Source organism: Mercurialis annua, linkage group LG5 (genome assembly GCF_937616625.2).
Source record: "Mercurialis annua linkage group LG5, ddMerAnnu1.2, whole genome shotgun sequence".
In the NCBI taxonomy this organism is placed as follows: Eukaryota; Viridiplantae; Streptophyta; class Magnoliopsida; order Malpighiales; family Euphorbiaceae; genus Mercurialis; species Mercurialis annua.
In genome coordinates this window covers 19,650,596-19,674,272 of record NC_065574.1, presented here as the reverse complement: position 1 = coordinate 19,674,272, position 23,677 = coordinate 19,650,596, and the positions used below count along the sequence as shown (strand labels likewise).

The 23,677-nt window shown below is 33.5% G+C and overlaps 1 protein-coding gene across 1 annotated transcript; it reads right to left on the bottom strand.

Moving 5' to 3' along the window:
- Positions 1-19,813: 19,813 nt before the first annotated feature.
- On the bottom strand, positions 19,814-21,712 carry LOC126681658 (uncharacterized). The gene has a single exon (XM_050377205.1). The coding sequence runs from the start codon at positions 21,710-21,712 to the stop codon at positions 19,814-19,816; it is 1,899 nt and encodes a 632-aa protein (XP_050233162.1).
- Between the last annotated feature and the right edge of the window lie 1,965 nt (positions 21,713-23,677).

Genomic DNA, 23,677 nt, shown 5'->3' with positions numbered 1-23,677 from the left:
TATACATACATACATACATATGTTTTTAATTATTCAAATAAAATATATTTTACATCTACGCATATAAAAATTCTAAACAAAAAAAATATTTAAAAAATATTTTATTTATCAATATATTTTTATTTTAGGAGTATATATATATATAAAGAACTTTATTTTTCTTAATAAAATATTTATATACCTAATTGAAATAGGAATAAAAAAATTTATATTTTAATAATTAAATAAAATGAAATTAAAGTTTAATTATTAGACTATATTTAAAATTTTATCTATAAATTTTATCTTTTTTATATCTAATTTTTTTAATGGTTACATGGTTAAAACCGCTAAACCGAAAAACCGAACCGTTTTAAATGGTTAACCGATTTAATGGTTAACCGTTTAAAATTTTAGGTTTAGGTTTTTAATTTTAAAAACCGATCTACTATGGACCGGTTTACATATTACCCTCGTGGACCGGTTAACCGGTCCATGCCCACCCCTAGTTTATAAGGTGTTATCTGTTATATGAAAATGTGTTTTTCTATAACTGTTATATCGGCTACTTGCGTTATGGCCACATGTGTTTCAGCATGTCTGGGCCTAGTCGAGCTCAGCCGCATGTCGTGCCTGATAATCCATTAGAGGCTGAAGATTTTACTTCAGTTGATAAGATGGATACAGACGATGATGCTATTGAATTAGAGGATCTGGAAAGATTAATGGGAAACATAGATGTTATTGACGATAGTATTGATTCAGTGTCTGAATCTACTGTTATATCAGCCTATATAAGGTTTAGGCTGGGGGAGGATTTAGAAAAGATAAAATATCTAAGGATAGTTCAACAAAGGATGAGTCATTCCCCATGTCAAAGGGGGGAGAATGTGTATGCTAATGAGGAGAAAGAGGAACAAAGTTTGAATAGAGTGAGACGCTATGTGAGAATGTTCACGAGGAAGGTAAAGGAACGCTTATACGCCGATACGAACGGGGAAAAGGTCCGATGATTCGAGAGGCATTACCGCCTCAACAATCATCCTCAAGTATCATATAGATATGTGTCTTACGTTTAAGTAAGTACATTTATGTGTTTTAGTATGAGATACTAAAACTAAGAAAGCATAAAGTACAGATAAAGAATATCCTTAAACAAGAACACACATACTAATGAACAATAACTGTTAATAAACAACCTGACAATGAATAATAACATAAAAGGTAAATGTTAAATAAAGAATGATAAATCCTAATGTGAGGATTAGGAAACCTTGAAATGACACAGAGAAGTAGTTTGAAAAGAAACTTGTTAAAGTTTTGTTTTACAGTTGAACGTATAATTGTGCTCAGATGCATTAAAGGTGCATGTTGCGAAAATCACTATAGAAGAAGCATACCTGAATTTTATATATATCATATATATACATAAAATGATTTTGATTAGGGCATGCATCATATATATTGATATATCAGTATATCAATAAAAAGTAAATTGAAATAGCAACTCCTTGGGGATGAGAGATGTCATCACCCTAAAGCACAATTGTATGAAAAATGTTTTGTACCGTGAATTTGAGAATTCACAATTTGTTTGAAAAGAGGGATTTAAAAAGGCTTGCGCAAGCAGGACGAATAATAATTGTCTCAGACGAGATCAATTGTATTTGTCTGATAAATTGATTTGTTAAGCGTCAGTGTACGCGAGACAAAACTGTATTTTCTCAAACGAAAACTCTGTGATAGTGACAAGGTAGATGGGAAAAAGGGGATACAGAATAACGGTTTTTATTATAAGAATAAATAATAAAGACCTAAATTCTAATGTTTCATACCGAGACATTAGAGATTGATGAAAGTATGAGAAGAGTAGAGAAAGTGAGAATCTATATTCTTACTCAGAAATTGACTGTTAGAAGTCTAGTAGTGAACTTTTAAGGTAAATAAAAGTTCGAGAATAGACAATAGCGAATTGTCACGATTAAGATAAGAGAGTAGGATCTAATTGAACACGACTCGGCTAGTTTGACTTCAAGTAACTATATGTGAACAAAGTCATACGCACGTGTTTAATTAAACGGATTGGAGATTAGTCCTACAGACAGAACAGATGTCAGTAATGGACATATCTCTTGAATCCATACGAGTGGTTAGATAAAACTAAAATTCATAAGTCTGAGAAGAGTAAACCTCAGCACTTAAACAATAAACCATAACGAAAAGTCTAAAAGAAAGATGATGGAAGGAAGTGTGAGTATTCTCAGAACCAAGTAGGTACACTACTAGTTCTGATATGAGTAAAGAGGATCAATGAATATGTTAACGACTGATGTAGTTGTCAAGTCGTGTTAACAAATATTCATTAATGAAAATGATTAATAAATCATAAAACGAACAAACAATATACTTAAAAGTATATCAAACCTGGAATCAACATAAGGTAAAAATGTTATCAAGGTGAAACGGGGATGAAGACAGTAAATTGAGAAGTAAATTTCAGATGTTGTCTGAAAGCTAACAGGGTGTAGTAAAACCCTAATAACTTATGATCGAGCCGTTAGATCGGTTTGATATTGGGATATGATGGTCCCATGACGGTTATCTAAGTCTTAACCGTTGCGATCGTCGAACGGAGAGGTAGGAGATGCTCGATGATGGAGATGTTGTCGTGGAACTTGCGTGAAATTTTGGCGGTAAGCCAAAAGTGCAAGTGACAACGATAAGAAGTATAAACTTTAATTAACTTGGAATTATCAACATAAGCTCCAGATATGTATATAAATGAATTTGAAAGCTGTAATGAGACAGTAATTTCAAAGGATGAAAATTCCGAGAACCGAGCCTTATGACTATGAGGTCTAGGCTAGCTGGTAACGGAATATACATGTGATGTACATGTGTTTTAAATGTCGGGCCAGAAATATGTAAAGTACGGCCGACTAAAAGTGGAAAAATGTTTAATAAACATTTTGTTTTCAAAGTGAAATATTTTGAAAACAGAGCTAAAGTTGATAATCAGTTAATTAAATACGATAGTAACAGCTAAAGTACAGTTATGATAACTGTTAGCTGTGAACAAGGAAGTAGATGCGTGTGGAAAAGAGGTTAAGAAGTCTAAATAACCTTGAAAATACCGAAAACTAGTAATAGATGTATGGTTTTACGGTGATTATGAAGTAAGTTAGAAGGTGTTTTATGGTGAGATAGTTAGGTTATAACCTACACATACACCTAGATGACCACATCATTAGTGTGAGAGGAACCCATTAATTCAATCTGTAACAGTAAGTTACTATAGATTGATAAAGAGTTAAAAGACATTCTGTACAAGATATAGAATTCATAAGGAAGTGTAAAGGATGATATGGGTGAATAGTCTGTTTATGGAACGGGAGTTCCAACAGATGAAGAGGGTAAGGTTAGGGATTGAAAATACTTAACCAACATTACCCTAAAGTGATTAAAAGATATGAAAAATTTGATAATAAGATTAAAAATCTTAGTTATATTAAGGTACAATAAAATGTACAGCCAATAATAAACAGCGAACTAGAAAGTTCAAGGAATAAAAAGAAAGTGAATTCAAAGGTGATATCATAAGACTTAGTAACAAGCTGATATCCCAGAAATTTCAAAGTTTGTACTGTCTATAAAGAAGTATAACGAAAAGGAAAAGTAATAAAATGTATTAAGAATACAAATTTGGCTAGTAGCCAACTTCAAGGACGATTTCAGAAACTGAAGAGAGGTCGGATTGAGTTCGACTCTTCACGGAAGTTGTAGATTGAGTGTCAAAATATAAGAATATGAAATAATATTTAGAAAAAGACTGGTTTAAATGCTTGGTTCATTGGCTTCAATAACAGCCATGACGGCAGTTTCACAGTCTTTTAAAATTAGCTCAAAGAGCCAACTTTGAGATCAATTTCCGATACCTTCGAGAAAGAATCTTAACTCGAAGTCTAAACGGAAGTTGTAGAAAATATTACCGACTATAGAAGCACCAAATTTAATTGGTAAACGGACGCTTCGGGATAAGCGATCCGGGTAGCCGAAGTAGGCCCAAAAAGAAGTAACATAAGGGAATAATTCGAGGTTAATGAATACCAAGACTTCTGATAACAGAAGTCAAGGTTATAGGTTTAGAACCTATAAGTGAAAGTACAGTGAGATGAGATGTAAAGTGATTGAGAGTTGTAAGATGCAGTTAGAGAAGAACTGCAAGGTTTAGATAACCAGTGTTCGTATACTAGTAGAGAAAAGTATACGGTCTATAAGGACAAGTAAAGTAGAGATGAAAAATTTGATAGATGAAAGGTAGTAATGTTTATGATGTGCAACTATGCCATAGATGGCAGTAATGTTTATGATGTGCAATTGTGCCATAGACGAAATCAATTGTGCCATAGATGACAGCAGTTATGCCAGAGACGGCAGTAATATAATTTATGCTGTGAAAAACATAAAACAAGAAATATAAAATGTATTGTTGGCTATATAAGTAAAAAAAAAAAGTGTATGTAAATTCGAGGACGAATTTATATAAGGGGGAGAGAATGTAATGCCCCGTATTTTATAAGCCACGTGTAAAGCTTTTATTAATCGGGAATATGTAAATTAAATTTAAGCGTAAATTTAATTTATAAATATCCCTAAAAATATATCGTAATAATAGAAGTTTAAAATTTAAATCGGAGATTTAAATTTTAATAAAGGGATATGAACGAGACTAATAGAATAAGAAATACGACTGGAGTCGTAAGATAAAAATATATTGATAATTAATATATCAATATACCACTCTTATCGGAGAGTTTAATATTTCGGATAAAACCCCGAAATTAAAATGTCGAAACTAGGAAGTCTCGACGAGTAATTAACGAATATAAGTTAAGATATATATATATTAAAAATAAAAATAAAAAATAATAATAAGAATATAAGAGGGCGGTGGAATGCGTGGTGAGCAAGAAGGAAAAATATTTCCTTTGGTCCTTGGATTCTTTAACTTAATTAGTTTTAATTATAAATTAATTAAGTATTATTCGTTAGTCCAAATTAAAATAAAATAATATATAAGTCCCGAGCGAATAATTTTAGTGTCATTATTTGCGAAATAATTTGACGAAGTTATCGTCAAAGTTTCAGAGAATTTGGGCGTAGTAATTTTAGTCAAGTGGGACTAATTTGTACCTAATAACTCTTCAGAGATTTATTAAGAATAAAATATAAGTCGGATAAGAATAAAAATTATATTTTTATTCTTATTATATTTTATTAAATTTTTGGGTAAAGTTTCACGAAATTTAAAAGTCGTTTCCGTTTGGGTTACGGACGACTAGTTTAAAAGTTGGTTTAAAGTGCATGATTGAGCTAGTATTAAATCGCACTTTAACCAAATCTATATATATGTTATAACATGAATTAAAAATGGACACATCAACCATTTTTGCTCATTTCATATTTTGAAAGAGCTGCTTAGCTCTCTGAATAGTGCGAGAGTTAGGGTTTCGCGTGGATTCGTCCATTTCTCGATTATAACTCCGTTTCTTCGACGATTACTCGAGTAATCGAGGTATTAATCCCGTATTAAACGTTTATTTTAATATATTTCGATATATTTCGAATATATATTCGTTTATAAATGGTTACCGTATCGAATCGAACGTATACCTATTATTTTTACGTTCTGAATGTGAATATGGATATATTGGATTGTGTATACGTGTTAGGAGCAGAAAAATGAGGTTGAATCACGTCGGAATGCCCCGGGAATCGAGTTTCCCCGGGGCTGTGCACGTTGGTGCACGGACGTGCACATATGGTGCACGAACGTGCACCAATCTGGAGGTGCACGAACGTGCACCAAGGTGCACGAACGTGCACTATCCAGGGTGCACGACCGTGCACAATGGTGCACGATCGTGCACTAGCCAGGGGTGTACGAATGTGCACCCAAGGTGCACGGACGTGCACCAGGCCGATGCCGAAGGGGGAAATTCTTTTGGGGCTTTTTGCCCTATCCGTTTGACGTAGTTTCGTCGAACTAAAATGTTTAAAAACGATAACTTCTTTTAAAAGAAAGTGAAAAGAGTTTTTAAACCTAAGCTAAAGACTTTTAAAATATGATTTTAAAAGTAAAATTAAACGTTTAAAAAGGACTTTAAAAGAGTTAAAGTCGACGTTTAACCGGTTTAAAAGATTTAGCAAACGATGTTGCTAAATAATTAGTAGTCGACTGTGAATGGCTTTGGCAATCAAGTCGATACTAGTAAATGATTTTAATTAGGTATTGTTATACCTAAAATGACTTCTAGAGTGAAGTCTAAACGTTTTCTCTAGGTGAAAACGGTTTAAATGGTTTTTAAAGAGAAAGAGACCATACGTGCTATGTGTTATGTGAATTGATTGATTTGATCAAACCTAGGTTTCAGGACCTAGATGTTTATACCAAAAATGAGTATTGATGTTTGGCTTGTGTGTTTTGTATGTTTGATCCGACTAGCTGTCCAGCAGTTAGACCAGGACTCAGGGGAGTCTGTCACACCTACGACGGTGCTAAGTAGTAACTTAGCAGCACTGTGAGTTTACGTGTTTACTTTTGAATATTAGTATTCAATTATTTTAAATCCATAAATCGCAGTAGTATAAACTAGCCAAGAGAGGTCCATTGGAACGAGCTACCTATTGGGCAGCAATATGGTTGCATGATCACCAACACCGATTTTTAGATGTACTTCTGTCGAGGTATAGAGGTATGCATGTCGTGTAAGTCATTGGGAAAGTAGATGCCCTGACTTCACGGGTAAACCCTGAGACGGCAGTAATACAGTTACGGTCGCGGAATAAGCCGCGAAGGCAGTTTCTGATTACGGTCCAGGTACTAGAGATACAGAATTGGACGGCAGTGATTCGGTTCACGGTCTTTATTCTGTTGTCCATAAGCTCGTAAGATGAGTGTGTCTGTTAGGACATTTGTGAACTAGGGTTTCATATGGATCGACGTAATTGGTCATATTTTATATATAACTGTTTTATATATATAATGCGATTTTGGTATTTATCTGTAAACTGTTTACTCACTCAGAAATATTTATATTTCTGACCCCGTTGTTGTTATCCCATTTTTCAGGAAACGAGCTTTGAGGTTAGTCGAGCTTCCACATCCTTTCTTCAGGAAAGCTCTTCTTGGGTAATGTACATAGGATTTTGTACTCTTAGTATGCTGCAATAGTATAAGTGTGATATGCTAGCAGCCGTGCCACTAGTCCTCTGTTTAGATACTCTGATAGGATCTAGTGCATGTGTATACCTTCTGGATGGCTGCTTAGTGGCATATTGTATCTAGTTACCGAGTCGACCTCGTGTGTTTTTGTGAGGGTCAAAAACAGTATGTTCAATATACGCCGGCTATGTGTAACCGGTCCGCTGTGTATTTTAATATGTTTAATACCACCGTTGCGAGACGCAGAGATGTCCGCACTATTTTATTAAACGTATTAACAGGGGCGTGTAGCTGGGAACAGGGTTGCCTGTATGTTAAGGCAAGCGAGACTTAAGTCCCTAGTTTCCATTGCAACCACGCCAGGTTTTCAGAAGGAAGTGAGGGTTGAGATAACGAGGTTATCCAACTAGTACTTCTGAAATCCAGATTTCGCTTATATGTATAATTTCAGAAATGTGTTTGCGTTAAACGGAAAAAGTTTTAACGGCGTTTTCTGAAAACGGATCGTACGCGAGGTGCGATCCTTTAATATTATTTGCGAAAAATTTCTAGAGGTTCTAGGCTTGCTACGGGTTTCGGAACAACCATTCCCATTCCCTAGCGCCGGTCGTGACTTGGATTAGGGTGGAATTCGGGTCGTGACAGATTTAGTCCGTAATTAAATCAATAAACCTTTTAGTTAATGCATATACGTATTATTTATATCTAATACATAATACGACCCGAGAATTTATATTTTCCCATCAAAACTTACCAATTTTCTATTTTTAAAACGCAGTGGATAAATTACCACTTTAGTCCCTACACTTTATTTTGGGACTTTTTTTTGACATTTTTCCTTTTTATTCCAATTCCAACTTTAGAATTGAAATATAACATTAATACGCATCATTACTTTCTCAAAATCGACCTACTAAAACTCTATTTATTTTAAATTTCTCTGAAAACTTTTCGATATAGCCACTCTGACGACTCGAAACTGGACACATGGTCCAATTAGATAATTAAATATTTTGGGGTATTACAATTACATTCTCCCCTCCTTATAAAAATTTGTCCTTGAATTTAAAATTTAAGCCACGTACTCAAAAAATTCTATAGCATTTTTCATATATCGATTTTTATGTTTTATGTAGCATAAGCTTAACTTTAGATAAGGGATTGAACTTACAGCATTCGGGTATGCACCACGAAATGCCCACAACAAACTAGCTTGTCATCTACATCTTCATGCGATTTCCTATGCGTCACGATCCATCGTGACTAGAAACATTATCTCTTTCTTTATGACCTATGTCATACTCTTTATTGTATTCTTCTTATTCTCTGTTTCTTTGGATATATGTCTTTTGTCTATCAACGAAGTGTAAGTCCTGATATTGTTCAATTGTATGTACTCATATAATTCCTATCTTTGTCAACTTTCCTTTCCTTCACTCTTTCTTAATACATAGAAGATCCACATCTTCGATCGCATAATGCCTCATTATAGCATTAGTCCAATATAGGAATGATTTTTCATCATCGTCTATATTTCCTAATTCCACAGTCTTTCATAAGCTTAGAGTGTGTATCATCACTACTTGATTTGCCTTTTTAAGTTGTTTGTTACTTGTGAGTAATAAACAATGCTACTTTCTAATCATTCCTAAAATTTCTTATAAGTTTTAATTATCCGTTGTTTTCAACTTTATCACATAAACTCTCGTCAACTTGTTGTAGTAAGAAAAATCTTGAGAGTATGGGATGTATGAACTTCATCATCATACTGTCCATAATCACCTATGTTAGGTCAAAATATTCATGAGATTTAGATATTTTGACCACAAAATCCATTGATATCCTTATCAAATTCCCTTTGAAATGATAATAGTTCTGGAAATCCATATGGTTACTGATTTTTCAGTTTGACTTACTAGTCTATTAGGGGCCATTTGGTTTAAGGATGGGAATTGAAGTGGGAATCAAAATGAGAAGGAATAGGAATGGGAATGATTGTTTTTTTTTAGTTCAAAATTAGTGTAGGAATGGGAATGGGTAAAGTTTAATAAAAAAATTATTTATTATTTAATAAAAATACTTTTTTTATTTTTTTAAATATTTTTTATATAAAAAATAATTTTTTTTAATTTTTTTTTTAAAATAGTAAAAAAATTAAAAAAATTATTTTAATATCAATATTTAAAAATAGTTTTTCTTAATAATTATATATTTATTATTTATTATTAAAGTATTTTGTTAAATTTTTATTCTCATTCCCAAAAATATATTCCCATGGGGTAGAGGGGAGTGGGTGATTTCCATTAAAGGGGTAATCACATTCATACCAGATACTCCAATTGAGTATTTCCAACTTATACTCTTTTCGAGTTAATTACTTCATACTAGACTTATACTTGGTTGAGCCAATAAATTTGTAAGGCTCGAGACTTTACGTTTAATGCTTGACCATTTAAAGCATGAATGTCTGACTTAACAGTCACTATCACATTAGTGTAATATGCATGAAAATTATGCAAACGTTTACGCTTTCGCTGCGCTACTTTGACTCACTATTCACTAACTATTAAACTTACAGTTAGATTGCATGATCGCTATATGATATTCTTCTCATATCATAACTGTTCTGTTTTACTAACCAAATATCTTTTTCAGTCTAAAATCCAACTTCCATTGACTTTTAATCTATAGGTAACTTATACATTGTACCATACAAGTAGTGTCCCTTGATTCCTCTCACAATAACTCTTATTGTCGTAATATTTCGCATGTCATATCACACTAATAATATCTTTTGACTTTTGATGCGACTCTAACCGTTGCCAATTTTAAACCATACGTTGATAGTTACCTCATGCTTTATCAGCTATCGAGGAACATATTCTATAATCTGATCATCTTATATCGTGACATATTTCTGTTCGACTTTTAAAGTATCTCATGTACTATAATCCTTACATATTCTTTGGTAATGTTAGTACTATTTCTATAGTCCAACATTCCTTTAGATTCCTAAAAATTACTTTACGTTGATCTACCTAATCAACTTTCACACTTTCCTAGTTGAATCTTATTATTGATGCAAAGATTTTTAAAAAAACTCTTGCAAACAACAATCGCATACTCTGCGAAACCCAAGAAATTATTAATTTTTTCAATATACTGGTTGTTTCCACTTAATAACCACTTGAATCTTTCTCTGATTAACTAGATGTCATCTAAGACTTCTTGTGTTTCCAAAATATCGCTCGCATTTTATAATACCCCGTATTTTTGTAAAAATATATAATGGATTATTTATATTATTTTTAGCCAATTGAAGCTATAAATATGGAAATTCCTGGAAAGTGGATGAAGAATAGAATTTTAAATAAGTTGAATTATTTATTGGATTAAATTTGTGGAAAAATTAATATTTGGATATTGAGATAAGCATGTCGGAATAAAATGAGAAATTAGGAGAATTTTTTTATTAAATAAAAATAAGGACTCAAGGGTGGAAATTTTGTTTAATATCTGTATTTTATGTTATTTGGATTATTTTAAGGGCCAAACCCATATAGAGGTCCCTGCACTTTACACATTTTTTTCCGTAGGTCATTATACTTCATTTTTATATTATCTGATCCCTCTACTTACCTATTTTTGATCTTCAGGTCCTTTGTGAGTTTTTTCCAGTCCCTCTACTTACAATTTTTGTTTCCTCCAGCCACAGAAAAGGACCAGAAAAAACTCATAAAAGCCTGAAAATCAAAAATAGACAAGTAGAGGGACCAAATAATACAAAAATGAAGTATAGGGACCTATGGAAAAAAATGTGTAAAGTACAGAGACCTCTATATGGGTTATAAGCCTATTTTAAGAGAATCCATAAATATTTGAAAAATTATTTCTATAATACGACCCAAGGACGATACATGGATTATTAGATTAAATAATAATTTTAAGGAAAAGGCTATATTTAATATTTTTGGAATATTAATCGTAAATTTTTAAAGTCATCGTTAAAATAGATTTGAGATCGGTACGTGAATGACTTGGTTTAATCGATGGATTATTAATTGGGTTAAATGTTGGTTTAGCCATTAAAGATATTTAAAAGTTATGGGTATTAAGAAAATGGCTTCTTAAATTATAGGGCTTTTGTGAGACTTTGACCCATCATATATATAGGCTTGTTTAAGAGATTAAAATCAGAATTTCATTTGCTTCACTTCATCAGTTCATCTCCAACATTCCATAATCAAGAACACGTAGAGATGGCTAGGGTATGATTTTCCAAGCTTCAATTCAACTTAAATTTTTAAAAAGGGTGGTGTCTCTTGCTCTTCATCATGGTTGCAGCTGTAATTTAAGTTTAGTATGGTTAGCTAAAGCTTTTAATTGATTGAAAGTTAGGGTTTTATAAGTTCATAAAAGGATTTTAGCTTGCATGTGTTTAAATAAGTTTTTAAATGATTTTTCCATAAGATTAAATGGGTTGCAAGTTATTTTAATAATGATGAGTTTGTAATCAAGTTTGTCATAAGAAACTTCAAGTCTAAAAGCTGGAAATTAATGGAGTTTGGAGGTGTTGTGACTTGAGAGTGAGTTGAACTCGTTTTGGGTCGGAGCGTGGCGGGCGGAGGAGAACTGATCAGGCACGAAGGCTTGATCAGTATGCTTAACTGAGCAGACGTGGTCTGCTCTATTAGTCTACTCAAAGGAGCAGACTGTCTGCTCCAAAAGAGCAAACCAGCTGCTGGGCAGACCAGCCGGTTACTCCGGGTCCTCGTGTCGCCTGAAATTGTTTCGATGGTTTGGGTGTTTCAGAATTTTAACAAATTAATTAAAATAAAAAGTTAAAACTGAAAATGGAATTAAAGGATTTCACAAAATGGTCTTTAGTTAAGAGTTGATATTGGATTTAGGTATAAATTGAATTCAAGTTTAAATGCTTGAATTTGGAATTTAAAATGTATTGGTTTGATTTAAGCTTTTAAAAGTTGAATGGGAGGTTTTATGTGATAAACTCCGTTGTAGATTATGAATTAAATGGATTATTTGGAGATGGTTTGGATTAATTAAAAGTATAGTATATTGGTTTTAATAAGGCATTAAATGTTAAGGAATTGAAATCGTTAAGCATGAAAAACGTCAAGTGACTTTGTATAAAAACGTTAGATATCTAAATGTGGTTTTAAGAAGGTAAGTGTAAAGAAAAAGACTTAGTACCAATGCAAGTTCGAATACTTGAATTTAAATTTTAAAGTTGTTAAGAAAACTAGTTTATGGACACAATATAATATGGCATTATATTTTCATTTATAGATCCTACGAATCGTTGGGCAGCCAAATTAGAGGATTTGGACGATTAAGCGACCTGCCGTTTCTTATTTTTATAATAGCCCTAAAAATATTAAGATACTGGATCGTGCCACGATTCTGAAATTATGAAATTTAGGCCGAATAAGTCGGAAATGAGAAATAAGTTAAGAAATATCATCGGAATAAGATTAATATGTGGATCAAGAAATAATAATAATTTGAAGCAAAGATTATTATTATTTAAAGCAATTAAGAATTGATCGGAAAAAGGATTTCCAAGGTGGTTTGAAAGTTAAGCACGGCGGTTAATTAATAATTTGAGTTAAAGTTCAAATTAGCCGTTTTGAGCTAAAATGGACTTTTAAACACTTCGAGCCAAACTGGACTTTTGACCAACAACTTACTAAAGAAGTTGTCTTCATCATCATTTCCTAAGATAGGAAATTAAACACTAAAACCTTCATTTCTTTCTCAAAAGCCGAACCCCCCTCTGCAAATCCTTACTCCATCAATTCTCCACCAAACTCCATAATTCTTGATATAATCAATGATACACCTTAATGTAAGCAAGGTAAGCTTACCAATTTATGATTTGGTTGGTTAAATATGGTGAATTGATGTTAAGAAAAGCTAGGGTTCTTGAGGTTAATTGGGGTTTTTGTATGTTTGATGTTGTAAGGTGATTTTAAGCTTGTATGAAGGATTTTGGATGATTCTAGAAGGTAAACCTTTGGCTCCTAGACATCAACCAACGTGAGGAATAATTTTGATTTCGATTGAGTTTGTTGAGTCAAATTGAATGAGAATTGGTGTTAAGGGTTCGACAATTGTATAGGGTTTGTGATGTTTGATAAGTAATGATCATAGGTCATAGAAATGGCATTGTTATGCTTGTGTAATGGATGAAAAATTGGATAAGAAAACGAGCTTAGGGTTTCGGCCATCAAGCATATTAAGATATAAGTTTCAATTGTTAAGTTTAAGCTTTGATTTAGGTTGTTATGGCTGAATTGTAATTGAGTTTGGTTGTTGAATTTTGATTGGAAAATGGTTGATAGGTTCGGCCATAATGTGAATTTCATGCTTAAAAGACTTTGATGATGTTTAATCATGGATTGTAGAATGTATATGATTGAGTATTATGACTGAATTGAATGGATATAGAAACATGCTTTCGGTAGGTTCTTGAACCTCGACGCGTAATAAGTTTCGATACGAAATTACGCGAGCTAGTTTGACGATTTTGCGATAAATTGTTTAACATTTCTAATTAACGTATAAATAATTTTAAGTAGTGCTTTAGAGATATGGGATGAGTAAAGGAAAGAGTTAAGTGAATATAATAAGTCGAGTTATTTGATACGGAAATTAAATAACGATCGGCATTGAATACGAGATCGATAGTTCGACGAAATAAAATGCGATTCAAAGTCAATAGTAAAACGATATTGAGTTAAAATTATATGTCGAGATTGAGATAAGTAGATCGAAGTTTATAACTTAAGTATTATTATATCGGTTATACATTTATGAATTAAACGTATTTGATTGTATTTGGTGATAGACGTATCGAAGAGCTTCACGATTAATGGTATCGGCATAGCGGGATTCGGCCAACGTAAAATTATCGTAATAATTTGATAGCAAGTCATGAGTATATTTTACTTACGCGTATTATCGTATCAAAAGCTATTTGATATATTATATGATTATTAGTAGATGTATCGCATAATATATATGGATTGGATTGTTTTGTATATGAATTGATCGTATTGGATTGGATTGTTTGGTGCATGGATTGGATTGTATTATTTGTATATGAATTCGATGACTATTTGTAACTGTGCACTTGGATACGATTCAAATTAGTATGTCATCACAGAGTCGAGTTAGTCATAGAGGATAGAAATAGATCAAAATAGACTAACTTATATCGCGATAGACATGACGTTGAAGTCGGTAAGGAACTATCTTGGGACTTGTGTCTAAGACACGAGGTTGAACTCGGTGGAACTATCTTTGGACCTGTGTGTAAGGAGTTAAACTCGGTGGAACTATCCTGGGACTTACCTCGATTCGTTTGGATATGAGTAGTGATACGAGTTTAACTCAGTGGAACTATCCTGGGATTGTGTCACTTGGTAAAGGTTGAAGCCGGTCGAACTATCTCAGGATCTTACCAAATTAGACTTGAAAAGGCAATACCCGCGCTAGGACTAGGTAAATACCTAGATCAAGATTTGTCTAGGATTAAGGTTTGATCGAGTCAAATACTTGCCTTATATGTTGTGATTGCATATGTATGAAATGTTTTAAAATGCGATGCTATTTGGTAATATGTTAAGTAACATATATCTCACTCAGTTTAAGCTGACCCTGTTTTCAATTTTTTTTTCCAGATACCTAGACTCTGGACTTGGCTAGAAGTCCATCCTTTGACCGGAAGTCAGTTTTGCAATATACATATCCTGACTTCCATAACTGTTGCAGTAGCATATCGCCTTGATCGAGTCGTGGCCTAGTACAACATTTTGATATGATGTTTTTCATTGTTGTCTTGTAGAGGTGGCCACGATTGATAACCTGGTCGGTCGCGGTTCAAGAAAATGTGGAATCGATCCGGACCCGTCTAAGTAACGTTTTATGCCGGTTTGGAACCGGCCGGTCCCGGTTTCGGTTCAAGGTTGCAGGCGGTTTAAAAAAATTAAAATTAAAATATAATTACTAAAAACAAAAAAAAATAAAAATAAAATAACATGCGGAGATAATATTGTAAAATAATATTGAAATAAACCAAATTTTTTAAGTATAATTTTAATGAAAAAAAAATTAACTAAAACAAATTTTAATTAAATAATACTAAAATAATACACACACGTATATATATTTTTTATATATTGTAAATATTGATTACAAAGTAATTGCAAAGGGTCGCTTTGTGACTGCTGTGTATGTAAAATAATATAACATATATCTAATAAATATATAATCTAACTGTTAAAGGTTACTATTAAGGTCATGCTATAATCTAATATAATACATGAATATATAATATATATAATAAATGCATAATCTAATGTTTATATATATAATAACTACATAATATATATATATATATATATATATATATATATATATATATATATATATATATATATATATATATATATATATATATATAAATATAAATTAAAAGTAAATATTTTTAATGACGGGTTCGACCCTTAAACTGCGGTTGCGATCCGGAACCGCCGGTTCACGGTTCAAAAAAATTTGGAACCGGCCCGGAACTGATCTTTCTACGGTTTCGGGCAGGTATTAGTCCAGTTCCGAATTTTACCGATTCCGGGCCGGATTTGGTCGAGCCGGTTCCGGGATGGTTCACGGGCTGACCCGGCCCATGGCCAGCTCTACTGTCTTGTATACATGAGTTTTATGGGTTACGATAAGCATGTTTTGTTCCATAGAGGTAGATACATGTGAGGTAACCTTATACACTAGTATGTATCAGGCTAGTACGTGCAGTATGCAGAAACGATAGACTCATGTAAATTGTATCGATGGTTTACTAGTGTATAAATGTGTATTTGTATAAATGCTTCCGTGTGTATGGTCACTGTGTGATTGATATTTGTGAAAAAGTTTTAGTGAGTTTTAGACTTGCTACGGGTTTCAAAACTACCATTCCCATTCCCTAGCGCCGGTCTCGACTTAAGAAATCGGGTCGTGACAATTTTGCTTTTGTGTTTTTGAAATTAGCGATCGAGGTGAGTTTACGATTTACTTTCGTGTATTATTATTTTTATATTAATATACACATTATTATATATTCTTAGTTTTAAAAGTATGTTTATTGACCAGTAAAATTATCTTTGGGTGTTCTTAGAATTCTATTGAAGTACACTAATAGAAATTTTTAGTTTTAATATTATTAAATCATTTTATGCTATAGTCGATAAAGATATTTCATATTTTAGTAAAGGTCGCATGAAATGAATTTCAATTATAATAGATGATATTTTATATCACATCATTGAATAATAATATACTTTGATCTAATAAGAGCGATGTGAATTATAATTGACGATTGTTATATCGTGTGATCTTCATTGAAATGGCGTATATTATTTCAAATAACATGAATTGTTTAAGAAGACGCTCTTTACTTTAAGAGCTTGAGATATGTATGCTTTGACATAGGAAATTTATGAGTTTTTTATGAAAATACTTGTTATTTTTGTAGTTTTGTTATATGTATGTTTATTACACGGAATTTATAAGTTGTTTATCTAGTGAAATTATTATTAAACCCAATATGTGATCCGGAAAAAACGAACTACCTATTGGACATCAATAGATTGTGTGATCATCGGTGTCGATACGAGTCTAGGCGTCTATAGCTATTTGAATGTGATAAAAGTTTTGTGGATTATATTGGAAAATGAAAAGAAGGATAATATGTGATATACACGAGGTTGAACTCGGTGGAACTATCTCGGGACCTATGTCTAGTGGGTTAATTCGGTCGAACTATCTCGGGACCCACAACTTGAGATTAAGATATGATTGCGTTTAACTCGGTAGAACTATCCCGGAACCGCACCACATGGACCATTATGATTGAAAAAGTTGGTATTAGAATATAAAGTATGTCTTAGTATTTGGGTTTAAGGTTTTGAACGGATCCAATGTTGGAAAGTATTACGTAAGGCTTCATAATTGAGTATTTTTAAAATAATTGTTTAAGGTGAAATATTTTTAAAAATGTGTTTAATATTGAATTGTACTTAATGTATGTTTTGTCTTTGATGTGACCTTATTTTAAATATAATACCGTTAGTAAATTATGAACTCACTCAGAAATGTCTGACCCGTTGATATTTAAACTTTTCAGGTACTTAGTGTTTAGAGTTCATACCATACTTCCACTTCTTGACTCGGAATTCTCGCCTCTTTTTGCATGTACAGTCTCCGACTCTTCTTAGCGTTGCAGTAGCTCAGGTTTTTGGTTTTTGTCGAGGTCTTTTCAGCGATTTACATATGTTTTTACTAGTTATCCGCTGTTGTTTATATCTTTTTACTAGGCCTCGTTTTCTGACTTATAGTAAGACGTCAATTCTCTTTATATCAAACTGATTGGTCGGTTTAACTTATAAATGTTGGGAGGGTACTTTGTTATATATATGGTTATGTAAATTATGTTGCACAAGGTGGTCTGTGAATTTTCAACAGGTGTTGTTAGTTAAGTTTTCAGCCGTTATATTGCCGATTTTTCGAAAACGAGTTATTTAAGTTTTATAATGATTTTAAACGCAAAAAAGTTTTTAGGATTTTCAGTCTTGCAACGGGTTTCAGAGCTACCACTCTTATTCTCTAGCGTCGCTCGCGGCTCATAAATTGGGTCGTGACACATTTGGAGAACTTAACTTAATTTTGATGTTCTCTCAGAATTTGAAATAGTGACCACAAACATTGTGCGTGTCCTTCTTTCTTACTCAAACAGATTAAAATCCAACAACAAAAATTCCGGAAAAAATCTAAAAATAGCTTGATTACTCATTCCTATATACTTTATAAGAACAGTTGAAGTACTTATTCACTCCATGTTCACATTAGAACTAGCAACGTTCTTACTTAGTCCTGAGACACATTATTTGAATTTAACTTGCGTTATCTTTAAGATAGATCTTTCTTAGTTTCCTTCTCATCCACGTTCTGTCAACGTATAAAACATGAAAGACCCTATGGGTTATAAGGCAAACCGGTTTTTGATTTGTGAATCGGAAATTTAAATTCTTTAAAGCGGAAAAGAGAATTTAAAGACACAAGAGATTTAGAGTGGTTCGGATCAACTCACGATCCTACTCCACTACTCAATCTAAGATTGAGATTTTAGAATCCACTAAATGGGATTGTGCTTTATAGATAAGCACCAACTTTACAAAGAGATTTCTTAGAGATAATCTCAAACTCACAATTGATTTTTCAAGGATAATCAAGAACCTACAAGGGTTGAGTTTTTCCAAAGCTAAACTCTAACTCACAATGATTAGGAGTTTCCAAGATTACTCCAAAACTACAACAAAACTAAGTGATTTAAAAATGTATGTTTGTTGTTTCAAGGTATGTAAATCATTAACCTTGAAACATTGCAAATGGGTTTATATTTATACCCAAAGCAATCCCCAAACAAATCACTAACAAACAAAACAAAAAAATGATCTCTCCACACATATCGCCCCCGTGATGCATGGATCACGGGCGAGATATTTGAATGAGACAAAAACCTTCAACGGCTAGAGCCACGTGTCAATGCTTCATTGGGTCTTCAAAAATGTATCCGTTGGATCTTCAACGGTCTCATTTATCGCGCCCGAGATGTGTTCGTCGCGCCCGTGATTCGTTCCAACGGTCGACTAGGGTTTTGTCAGCTCGAATATCGCCCCCGTGATATTTGCGTCGCCCCCGTGATATATATCGCCCCCGAGATGGAAATCCATCACGGGCGAGATATGCTACTGGACAGCTTTCTACTCAAAAACACGATTTTTGCTAGAGAGCTCCGAATTCACTTCCGATTGTTCCTATGAGTTCCTATACACTAATAAACATGATTAGATCACTCATAGTTGATTGTCAAAGTCAAAACAAAAGGAGTTTGAAAGGACAAAGGTCCAAAAATCTCCCCCTTTTTGAGTTTGACAATCAACATGCTAAAATGACTAAGTTAAGTAAGAGTCAAATTGATTTTGGCTCCCCCTCACTTTATGCACAAAAGATATAAGCAATTTATAATGCATAAGCAAGAAATTTTGAAAAAAAAACTTAGCAATTTGAGCATGGAAACTTCTCCCCCTTTGTCAAGCACAAAAAGAATCAAAGCATGTATAAAACATAGACAAAGGAGCTAATTGAAAGAGGTTTTGAAACTAAATAGAGATAAATCTAAGTTTCTCCTTCAATTGAGGCGCTTAGACACTAATTTGATATGCATCAAGTCTAAAGACTCAATTGATTAAACTAATTTGATTTAAATGATCAAAAATAGGCAATAATTCCTCAATTGAATTATACCAAGGCAAAGTCCAATCATTAGAAAAAGTGTTAAAGCATATCAAAACTTTTTAGGAGAATAAGATTTGAAAAATTGATTCTCCCCCTTAAAACAACAATTTTGGAAAACATGGCATATAAATTGATACAAATTTTACCTATCTTGCCTTTTTCCAAAAACTTCCATTGATTATCCACCTTATGATTTGAGATTGGTTTAGTGGACATCACTTGTACCTACAAAGCAAATCACTTAGGTACCCAAACAACTTTGGGTCCTTGAAAGTTAATGCTAGAATAGTTCAAAGGAATTAACCTTAATTGAACTTTTCTCACATAGCAATTAGTATTAGTGTGACCATATTTCATGCAATAAAAACATTGAGTACTATGGTTCACATTTGATTGCATTTGAGGTGGCTTGGCTCTAAAGGTCTCATAAGAACAAGCACAAGCATGGGAACAAGTTTGAACATGAGAGGATGCATGAACATATGAGTTCTTTCTAGTCTTCTTGTTCCATTTATGGCTATATTGAGAAGCATAACCATGTCTCAAGGGTTTTGTACCCTTGTTGCTCTTAGCCTTTTGAGTCAAGAATGGATTAGGCCTAGGAGCTTGAGCATGCACCTTCTTTGCCTCAATTGGTTTGACCAAATTAGGAGGTACTTCTATAGAAGAAGTTTGAGGCAAAGTGGACTTCACAAATTTAGTCCCATTGGAACTAGAAGCATTTTGATTGTAGCCAAGTCCAAATTTTATGGTTGGGCATCTTTGAGATACAAGAATTGAATCCAAAGTTACCTTCCCTTTTTGAAATCTTGAAAGTGAATCTTTTAATTCAAGAATTTCATTCTTTAGTTGATCATTTTCCTTAAGCAAGTTATCAATATTCAAACCTTGCTTAGGGATAGATTCTAAAGATGACTTGAGAGCTTCGTTAGACAATTTAAGCTCATGAAATTCTTTTGTTAAAACAATCATTTCATCTTTGGCTTTAGAAGCCTCATTTTTAAAAAATAGCATCTTGGCTTTATAATCACCACATTTAATTACTAGTTCATCAAGCATGCTATACATATCATCATCATCATCATGAGCATCATCATCAACAATATCATCAATAACATTATCAACAACATCATTTTTAACATTTAAGCATGCATCATATGATTCAACACCAATACCATCCCAATCCCAAGATAGAAAAGATTGGGGGTTTACCTCTAGTGTTGGTTCCTCCTCAAAAGACATGAGGCACAAGTTGGCATCATGGTGGCTATCTCCATCGCATTGAGAATCGCCATCCCAAAAAGTCTTGGGGCCTCCTTTTGAACTCTTCCTTGAAGAGGAGGGTCTACCATAATTGCCATTTTCCTTCATCTTGAGCTCATTTACTCTCTTTGTGAGCCTCAAGATTTCTTCCTCATTGCTTTCCTCCTTGTTATCTTCTACAATGGCACTTGTTGAAGCCTTGAAAGCAATGCCTTTCTCCTTTGCCATTTCGGCTTGAATGAGTTTGATGTAGGACATCTCATAAAGAAGAAGCTTCCCAATCAACTCATCCGTCCTCAAGGTGGATAAATCATGAGTTTCAATGATGGCGGTAGTCTTAGGTTGCCATAGAAGAATAGGAAGGGATCTTAGGATTTTACCATTGATTTCATTTAGCTTGAAGAATTTCCCAAGTTGCTCAAGACTATGAACAATCTTAAGAAGCCTTGATGTCATCATCACCACATCTTCATTTGGCAAGCCCTTGAAGCCTTCATACTCACCAAGAAGCAACTCAAGCTTCTTACCCTTGACTTGTTGTGTACCTTCATAGTAGCTCTCAAGAGTCTCCCACATTTGCTTGGCACAATTCAAGTGTTGAATTCTACCTTGTTCTTCTCTAGAGATTGAGGAGAGGAGAGTAGTAATGGCTTTTCTATTCATGCCATTCTCCTTGACTTGCTCTATAGACCAATCTTGTCTCTTCAAAAGAGCTCCATTTTTGTCACATGGAGGTGTCCATCCCCTTAGAAATACACTCCATAGATCAACCCCTTGCATATCAAGATAATTTTCCATCATATATTTCCAAACTTTGTAATTTGAGCCATCAAGAAAAGGTTTGAGAGTGATGAAAAAATTTTCGGTTGCCATTTTTGATCGAAAGCTCTAGCAATTAAGCAACAAGAAGAGCACCTAGCTCCGATACCAATTGAAAGACCCTATGGGTTATAAGGCAAACCGGTTTTTGATTTGTGAATCGGAAATTTAAATTCTTTAAAGCGGAAAAGAGAATTTAAAGACACAAGAGATTTAGAGTGGTTCAGATCAACTCACGATCCTACTCCACTACTCAATCTAAGATTGAGATTTTAGAATCCACTAAATGGGATTGTGCTTTATAGATAAGCACCAACTTTACAAAGAGATTTCTTAGAGATAATCTCAAACTCACAATTGATTTTTCAAGGATAATCAAGAACCTACAAGGGTTGAGTTTTTCCAAAGCTAAACTCTAACTCACAATGTTTAGGAGTTTCCAAGATTACTCCAAAACTACAACAAAACTAAGTGATTTAAAAATGTATGTTTGTTGTTTCAAGGTATGTAAATCATTAACCTTGAAACATTGCAAATGGGTTTATATTTATACCCAAAGCAATCCCCAAACAAATCACTAACAAACAAAACAAAAAAATGATCTCTCCACACATATCGCCCCCGTGATGCATGGATCACGGGCGAGATATTTGAATGAGACAAAAACCTTCAACGGCTAGAGCCACGTGTCAATGCTTCATTGGGTCTTCAAAAATGTATCTGTTGGATCTTCAACGGTCTCATTTATCGCGCCCGAGATGTGTTCGTCGCGCCCGTGATTCGTTCCAACGGTCGACTAGGGTTTTGTCAGCTCGAATATCGCCCCCGTGATATTTGCGTCGCCCCCGTGATATATATCGCCCCCGAGATGGAAATCCATCACGGGCGAGATATGCTACTGGACAGCTTTCTACTCAAAAACACGATTTTTGCTAGAGAGCTCCGAATTCACTTCCGATTGTTCCTATGAGTTCCTATACACTAATAAACATGATTAGATCACTCATAGTTGATTGTCAAAGTCAAAACAAAAGGAGTTTGAAAGGACAAAGGTCCAACAAAACATATTCATATCGGATTCCTCGATCACGTTTCCTTTGATACTCGTATGCACTCATAGAGATATGTCTCAGACTGGTATCTTAATTGTTAGTGAAACTTATTTCAACCTCAAATGTAGTTACATTAGTGACTCTACTCACTTTACAGCTGCGTAAAGCCAACTCACTGTTATCGGCAGAACATTTCTGTGTTCTCCATATTGATAAGACATCTTCATGTTACTCTTCGTATCAATTCATACTGAATCACAATTTATGTCCTCGATATCACCATATCACTACTCATGTTATTTCTTCTTATTCGGCATTTATGGCTTATATGATTCTTTAATATAAGCTCTCACATTTTGTACTCCTTTTCCATATACATTCTCTTTTCATTTAATAAGCGGTTTTTTTCCGCTTACATGCTTATTATATCGTAACTCGTCTCATACGTCGTCACTTTCTATCAGTTTTAAAAACCGGACCGGACCGGCCGGTTGGACCGGTTACCCCAAGAACCGGAGGTCAGTCCGGTTTAAATCTGCTTAAAAACCGGATCACCGGTTAAACCGCTTTGAACCGGGAAAATTTGAAAGAACCGGAAACCGTTGGACCAGTTGAACCTTAAAACCCGTCCGGTTTACAACCCACAAAATTAAAATCAAAAGACATTTTCGTTCCAGAAAACAAAAATAACTCAACCACCAAAAAAGGGCTTCAATGGAACTTAAGAAACTTTCCAGCAAATACCCATTGTGTAGAATTTAAACTAAGCTTTATATTCACTTGTGTAATTACATAAAAGACATAAGAAATTTATAAAAGAAAAGAAACAACAAGAAATTAGATTTTATTTTTTTCTATTTCAAAGAAAAAACAGAAACTTTTATATAATTATATAAATTTATAAAAGATAGAAAGAATAGATCAACGAATAACAAAACATAAAACATAAAATGAAAATATATAACAT